Genomic DNA, 8,227 nt, shown 5'->3' with positions numbered 1-8,227 from the left:
TCTGTTGGCGGTACCATCATGGATTTATTTTTGTTTTTCCTTTTTGATGGCCCTAACTTTTGCCTAAAACACCCCTTTGTGGTGTCTTAGCGGGCTTCTGTTTTTGTTTATTTTTTGTAACCCTAATTTTTGCCTAGGTAACCCATTTGTGGGATTCCTAGTGGGTCTTTTGCTCTTATTTTTGTGCAGCCCCCTTTTTTGGGTTTCCTGCTGAGCCTCTCTTGTTTTTTAGGATTTCTTTTATCCATGATGGCATTTATTGAGGCCAAGAAAAGGTGCTCCAAGTTGTCGTGCACACTTCCACATAAAAATGATGCGGGTTTATTGATTATTAAGATGATTTTAACCTCATTCATGTTTATTCAAACAGGGTTAAATAACGTGGTTTAGAATTTTATTGCAAGCAAGAAGAGAAGCAATAAGAAATAATAATGAATGATTTTATTATAATCACAGTGGAAACATGTGCCCTATCGAGGCTCGGGGGTCGGGCTGTCCCCGAGGAGTAATCTCTAATAGTCATCAGGTTTACATATCCCTATCAGAAGGAGAAGAACACTTGATGACGACGACCGGCCTTGATACTTGTGAACCGGCCTTCCTAAAGATCTGGCTTAAAGAACGTCGAGATGGATCTTTGTTTCTCTTCGTTCTTTGATCTTTACTAGGGTCATATCCTAACCCTTGTTTCCCCGGATTATCCTTGATAATGGGTAGCTCCGGGATTCCTTGGGAGTCCTTGCCTAATCCTTGTCCTGGCAAGTATCCATTCTTTGTGAGCATGGAGGCTACCTTCTTCATTTCTCGGGGAAACGTTTCAACACTGGCGATCTCCAATGCTTGGAAGGCGGTTTCTAAAGCTTCCTCTGCTGCATCCACATATGGTATATTGGATGGCTTGCTGATGAGTATGTCATCTTCAGCTTGTACAGTCACCAGTTTGTCACCCACTATGAACTTGACTTTCTGGTGAAGCGTAGAGGGTACAGCTTTTGCATCATGAATCCAAGGTCGGCCGAGGAGACAGCTGTATGCGGGAGTGATATCCATCACTTGAAATTCGACGTTGAAGATAGTGGGTCCAACTTGGATTGGAAGATTGATTTCTCCCACTACTTCTCTTTTAGATCCGTCAAAAGCTCGAACGATCATGTTGCTCGGGCGCATTTGGACTCCCTTGATTGCCACTTGCTCGAGAGTTCTTTTTGGCATCACGTTCAAGGAAGATCCATTATCTACCAAGACTTTTGCGATGTGATATTCTTTGCACTTTACAGAGATGTGCAAGGGCTTGTTATGATTAGGTCCCTCGGTGGGGATCTCTTCATCGGTGAAAGTGAGGTGATCATTAGCCGTAATGTGACTAACAATCCCCTCAAATTTGTCTTGGGAGATAGAGTGCGACACATACGCCTCGTTCAAGACTTTCAACAGAGCTTGCCGATGCGGTTCGGAGCTTAGGATCAACGACAACAAAGTGATCTTTGCTGGTGTCTTGTGAAGTTGATCCACGATGGAATACTCGCTCTGTCTGATGAATTTTAACAGCTCATCAGTCTCCTCCTCGGATTCCTTATTTTCCTCGGTTCTTTCTTTTTCTTTTCCTTTATTCTTGGGAGCTTTGTCATGAAGATCTTCGGGAGTGTAGATCCTGCCACTCCTGGTCATGCCCCCAAGTCCAGCGATGTTTGATATATCGCTGTCGGCAGAAGTGTGGATGTCGTATATCCACGGCACAGCCTTATTCGATTCGTAGGGAAAAGGCCTTGGAGCGTTAATCCTTAAAGGCGTCGGACCTTCCCCTTTATTTGTCTTGATTACCAACAACGGAGCTGTCGTGTGCTTGCTTTGCGTAGTTGTTGGTTTGCATTTTATTACCAATGGTGTGCGATCCATTCTGAACATACGCATCGATTAATTCTTTCTTTTTATTAATCTTTATTATTTAATTACCGGGAGAGATAAATGCAAATGAATGACTAATGAGATGCAAAGGCAATAAATCTCAAAAATATGATTTTTATTCATTGAAGAAAGTGTACAACTTTTATACAATGCTTTGAAGCAATTTTTTACAAAAAGAGAAAAGCCGGTAGAAACCCACAGGCGGGTTCATACGTCTTTGCCATTCTTCTTCGGCTTCCTCGACATGGCGTGTCATTGCTTCAATCTGCGTATGGACCGCTTGGCTCATATCTTCACTGATTTTCTGAGCCTCTTTCGCTTTTTGAATATGGTAGTTGATCATGGCCTGCAACTCATTAAGCTCGTCTTCGGCTCGATCCTTCTCCTCTTGGAGTTTGGCCATCTGTGCCAATCCTTCCCTTTCCTTTTTGCGGAAGTCGGAAAGGTTTGCAGCTTGTCGTTGAGCGACTTCCCGCCATTGTTGTGCGTCGGATCGAGTCGAGAGTAAATCGTCTTGCATGTCCTTGATCAACTGTGCCTGCTTTGCATGCTCGGCTTCAAGGCGTGCTATCTTAGCGTTGACTTCTTGGAGTTGACTACCCGGTTCAATCTTTGGCATTTTGAATGTCCGAGTAGTCTCCTTGTTGAGGTTAGCACACTCATCCTTGAGCCGCTCTATCTCGTGGTCTTTCTTCTTGCATTGCCTTTGAAGACCATCAATGAGGAAACTGGATGCTTCGTTTTTTTCCTCAAGAACTCTCATTTGAGCTCCTTGGATTTCCAGTTTCTTGGTCAAGGCGTCGACTTGTTCTTGCAACACCTTCCTTGTTGCTGTAGTTGCACAAGAAGTGGATGGCTGAGACACCCCCCTCTCGCTCCTCCATTTCTCATAGTCGGTGGAGGCGGATACCCGAGGCTTCCCAAGCTCGAGATCTCCCTCATAGGTTGGTTTCTCCCACGCTCTTATGATAGCGTGCATGTCCCTCTGATGTTCGGAATCAAAGGAGAAACACAACCCTCCAAGCTCCTCTTTAGTAGGAACAATTTGAGTCCTCATTAGTTGTCTCATAACCAATTTAGGTGAGTAGGCTATGCAACCTCTGAGGCCCATCAATGGTATGCTTGGATAATTGCCGCATCTTATCAATACATTGCTTGGACGGAACCATGGACAAACCCATGTGAAGTGGTCAATGCTCCACTGTTCCATCTCTTCCTTCCATTCGGAAGCATATCGGCGGCGCATGGGGATCTTGGAGAAACTCCTCAATGGATCGGGCAAGGTCCCCATATGACTAGAGGCATAGAAGTGCGTGATGCCCCACACATACAGCAAGGAGGTGCAACATCGGATGATTTTTCCTTGCTTCTGTTGTGTTAGATGAACAGACAGCAAGGTGTCGGCAAGAATAGCAGGCACGGGACTTTTCATATGTACGTCCCAAGCGAAGAAAGCGTCCATCGCAGCATGGTCCACTGTGTTAGCGTGAAAGGGGAATAAAATCGTCCCAAACACGGCTAACGCAAGAGTCTTGTTGAAAGCTAACCAATCTCCCTCACCAGCCAAGGAAGAAAGGTGGTCTTCTATCATAGCAAGCTTCCAACCCTTGATACTGCCGTTCCCCACTAGGGCAGCTGATCGTGATGGTAGTTTGACCTGAGTGGCAACTCTCTCCACAGCCACATGATTTCCATGAAAAATATAGACCCCGGCTGATTTGGGCCATCGAAGCATGAGTTCGTACTCCTCGAGAGTAGGAACTAGGTCAAACTGGGGAAACTCGAAGCAGTGCAAATCGAGACTCCAAAAATGGACCAAGGCTCTCAGAAAGGCTGGATCCACACAGATCTTCATCAAGTCGAGAACTCGTCCATAGGATTTCTCAAATTCCAAACGAGCCTCTCGTGGCATCAAGGTACAGAGGTGATCCAACCTCTCGGCACGGTACAACAAGAAGTCCACTTTCTTCAACTGCCCATGCACCTCCCTAGATCTCTCCATAATCTACAATACAATGCATGATATGAGATGATGAAGATGAATATGCATGCATAGTGTTTATTTAAACTAAGCATTATCATGTTTTCGGGATTTTCCTAATGTGATGCATGATACTGCTTGGTTTGGATAAATATGTATTTTTTCTTTTGGATTTTTGTATATTTTTTGTTGTTTGTTTTTTTTGGGTGAAAAGGGAAACTACCTATATGAATGTAATGAAGGTAGATGTTAACACCATGTACTAGAAGATCCTTATTTCTATTTATTCTTATTTTAATAGAATAGGAATGTTGTTTGTTTAAAGAATGCAAATGTATGCTCATACAATGTCACATAGTCAATGCACAAACAATTCACTCATCCACGAACAGTCACGAGCGAATCACGAGGTAGGGGTATCCTGCAGAAAAGTGCATATTCAAGGTGGTTCTAACTGTTCTCACCGGTCTGAGGCCCCCAAGGTGCCCCCATTATAGGGACCCAATTCCTCTCGTCGTAAGCCGATGGAAAGTTCCAACGCACTGTCGGACTTGAGTTCATGGTTATCACCTTGAGTGATGTTTTTCCGACAACGGTCTCATAGGCTCCTATAAACCCATCAACCGGCCGTACTAACATCCACTCCCTATGGATTATCACTCATGCCCCCGGGTATAGAGGGAACTGTTGTGTGCAAAGGTTTGTGTACAGTTTGTATTTCAAACAATTGCGGAAATTAAACAAACAACAGTTATTAAAGCCATATAATAAATCATGTTATCATACAAGTGAGGGGTAGTGAAGTAATTTTAGACTATTATTTTGAAAATAATCCATCACTAAATGGGACTGACTCTCAAGGCTTCCCCAGTGGAGTCGCCATCTGTCGCCACCGGCCCAAACGGGCCTCGGCGGTCGCGAAGACGGTCGAGCTCTCTTTTTATTTTTTGTTTGAAAATGTATTGGATTGTTAGAACGACTTGTTCTCAAACTGAGACCTCGTCGATCTTATCCAATTTATTATTGAAAGAGTCTCACCAATCCAATTTAATCCTAAGCGGGACCCTCCATGGATTAGTGGTTTTTGTAAAAAGGGAGGGTTCGTGGAGTCGCCACCAATGTTTTACTCAAAACATTGGAAAAAGAAGTTAAGGCAATCGATTTCAAAAATCGACTTCGGCCATTATAACCAGAGTCGGGTAAGGGAGTCGGTTACGCGTGAGGAAGGTGTTAGCACCCCACAGCGCCCCTAACGGGTTCCCTATGACGGATTATTTTACAAATAATAGCACAAAATTACTAAATTACCCCTTTTATTTATGAACGATTATTATCTTAAATATCTACATGATGCTTAAATTAAACACACAGAAAGCAGTAAAAGGAGGGAATTAAAGAAAACCTCTTGGAGCGTGCTTTTATAAATCTCAATAAATGCTAGGAGGCTTTGCGGCGCTCCTTCCCTCTACAAGCTCGCTCGACACTCTCCTCGAAGAAAATTTTTGACTAAGGGAATCAAAAAGATTTCCCCTTCGGTTAAATCCGAGACTCAAGCAAAGCGCTCAGAACTCGAGGATTTAACCGGTCCTGACTCCCAGAGAGGTTCCTAAGGCAGAGCACTGCTCAAAAACCCCAGAACACTCAATAAGAGAGTCAAGAAATGGTTGAAAAGTGTGTATTGACGTCAAATGACGCCATATTTATAGGAAATAGGAGCAATACGGGCGCTGGGGTCAATACGGCCCGTATTGAGAATTTGTTCTTCAATACGGCCGTATTGAACTCAATACGGCCGTATTGAAGTTCACAAATCTTCAATACGGCCGTATTGAGTCCAGTACGGCCGTATTGAAGTTCAAAACTTCAATACAGGCCGTACTGGTCCCCAAGCAGCCCGTATTGGTCCCAATTCCTCCTATTTTCTATTTTTAGCTATCCTAAGACCTCTTAGACCTATAGAGAACCCTCCTTGGGCCTTCTGGAAGTCCTTCTGGCTGATCCTTCTTCAGTCTTCGAGAGTCTTCAAGCTTTATTTCCGACCCGGACAATTTTAGGGGTCTACAAGGGCTGGATAACGCAGGGATCCATCTAGGGGATGTGCAGTCATTCATAGGTTCTTGTGCCCCAACTTGCATTTGCATAGTTGGTACCCATGGGGAATTTCTGACTCCTTGGGGTGTAGACACAGATGCTCTTCTTGAATTGAGCGATGCCTTATGTTTGGCTAACGTCCTTTTGACGTTGGTGGAGTATCCCGATTATCCTTATTCGGGTGTCTCTCTTTGATTTTCTGATTTTGTAGCCTCTGTGTAGGCTATTATCCGCTGGGGGATTTTGTCGTTGATTTTGATTAGCCTCTTCTGTTAGGCATATCATCTTGATGTTCAATGATTGGCTGAAAAGCCAAATTCCGCTTTGGGGAATGATTATTAATCTTTTTGATTTTTCCTCTTTTTGAAGGAGTGCCTCTGAGTAGGCGAATGATCTTGATGTTCGGTGTTCGGCTGAGTGCCGGATTCCGCTTGGGGAATGGTTATTGATGTTTTTTTTTTTTTTTTTTTTTTTTGATTTTTTTGCTTTTTGAAGGGGTGCCTCTGAGTAGGCGAGTGGGGATTTGAAGTTTATATATCCCAGAGTATTATTTAGAAAGCCTCTTCAGGCTTAGACTCACTCAACGCCTGAGTTGGAGAGCTATCTTCCACTGAGGATGTTTTAAGTCCTTTGACTAGATATACTGCTTGGGCGATCGTGCTTCCATTGGGAATTTTGTCGATCTTGCTTTGATAGCTCTCGCTGGGGATTTGTTCCGTGAGCTTGAGTTGAGGTTTCTCTGGGGAGTATTATTTCTGCGAGCCTCTCCAGGCTCATTTATTCTGTACAGTTTGTCGAGTATTATTTCGGTGAGCCTCTCCAGGCTCAATTATTTTGTATGAGTAATTGTTTTTTTTGTTCAGCCCGAGAATGCGAGCTGAGACGTCTTTTGGAGAGTATTATTTCGGCAAGCCTCTCCAGGCTTAATTATTTTGTGGGAGTATTATTTCAGCAAGCCTCTCCAGGCTCAGTTATTCTGTGGGAGTATTATTTCGGCAAGCCTCTCCAGGCTCAATTATTCTGTGGGAGTATTATTTCGGCAAGCCTCTCCATGCTCAGTTATTCTGTATGAGTATTATTTCGGCAAGCCTCTCCAGGCTCAGTTATTCTGTACGATGAGTTGCTTTTCTTGTTCAGCCCAAGAATGTAAGCTGAGATGTCTTTTGGAGAGTATTATTTTGGCAAGCCTCTCCAGGCTCAGTTATTCTGTATAATTTGTTGGATTTTCTGTATTTTGCCTTTTTGTTGATTTTGGCTTTTTCTGTGTTTTTGCCTTTTTTGTTGATTTCAGCTTTTGCTGTATTTTTTTTTATTTTGGCTTTTTCTGTATTTTTGCCTTTTTTGTTAGTTTTGGCTTTTTCTGTACAGAAATGTCTCTGAGGAGTATTATTTTGGCAAGCCTCTTCAGGCTCAGTTATTCTGAGAGAGTATTATTTCGGCGAGCCTCTCCAGGCTCAATTATTCTGAGAAAGTATTATTTTGGCAAGCCTCTCCAGGCTCAATTATTCTGAGAGAGTATTATTTCGGCGAGCCTCTCCAGGCTCAATTATTCTGAGAGAGTATTATTTCGGCGAGCCTCTCCAGGCTCAGTTATTCTGAGAGAGTATTATTTCGGCAAGCCTCTCCAGGCTCAGTTATTCTGTATAATTTGTTGGATTTTCTGTATTTTAATGTAAGCTGAGATGTCTTTTGGAGAGTATTATTTTGGCAAGCCTCTCCAGGCTCAGTTATTCTGTATAATTTGTTGGATTTTCTGTATTTTGCCTTTTTGTTGATTTTGGCTTTTTCTGTGTTTTTGCCTTTTTTGTTGATTTCAGCTTTTGCTGTATTTTTTTTTTATTTTGGCTTTTTCTGTATTTTTGCCTTTTTTGTTAGTTTTGGCTTTTTCTGTACAGAAATGTCTCTGAGGAGTATTATTTTGGCAAGCCTCTTCAGGCTCAGTTATTCTGAGAGAGTATTATTTCGGCGAGCCTCTCCAGGCTCAATTATTCTGAGAAAGTATTATTTTGGCAAGCCTCTCCAGGCTCAATTATTCTGAGAGAGTATTATTTCGGCGAGCCTCTCCAGGCTCAATTATTCTGAGAGAGTATTATTTCGGCGAGCCTCTCCAGGCTCAGTTATTCTGAGAGAGTATTATTTCGGCAAGCCTCTCCAGGCTCAGTTATTCTGAGAGTATTATTTCGGCAAGCCTCTCCAGGCTCAATTATTCTGAGGAAGTATTTTTTCAGCAAGCCTCTCCAGGCTCAATTA

The 8,227-nt window shown here is 43.0% G+C and overlaps 1 protein-coding gene across 1 annotated transcript; it reads right to left on the bottom strand.

Moving 5' to 3' along the window:
- Window positions 1-2,047: 2,047 nt before the first annotated feature.
- LOC145952770 (uncharacterized) lies at window positions 2,048-5,539 on the bottom strand. The gene is made up of 2 exons (XM_083065751.1): window positions 5,289-5,539; window positions 2,048-3,910 (listed from the first exon to the last, which is right to left on the bottom strand). Exon 2 carries the CDS (start codon window positions 3,905-3,907, stop codon window positions 2,048-2,050), a length of 1,860 nt encoding a protein of 619 aa, XP_082921877.1. The 5' UTR covers window positions 3,908-3,910; window positions 5,289-5,539.
- Between the last annotated feature and the right edge of the window lie 2,688 nt (window positions 5,540-8,227).

Source organism: Cajanus cajan, chromosome 10 (genome assembly GCF_000230855.2).
Source record: "Cajanus cajan strain Asha chromosome 10, NIPB_CcT2T_4, whole genome shotgun sequence".
Classification (NCBI taxonomy): Eukaryota; Viridiplantae; Streptophyta; class Magnoliopsida; order Fabales; family Fabaceae; genus Cajanus; species Cajanus cajan.
The sequence above is the reverse complement of the archived record's forward strand: the minus strand, read 5'-3'. Positions and strand labels throughout refer to the sequence as shown.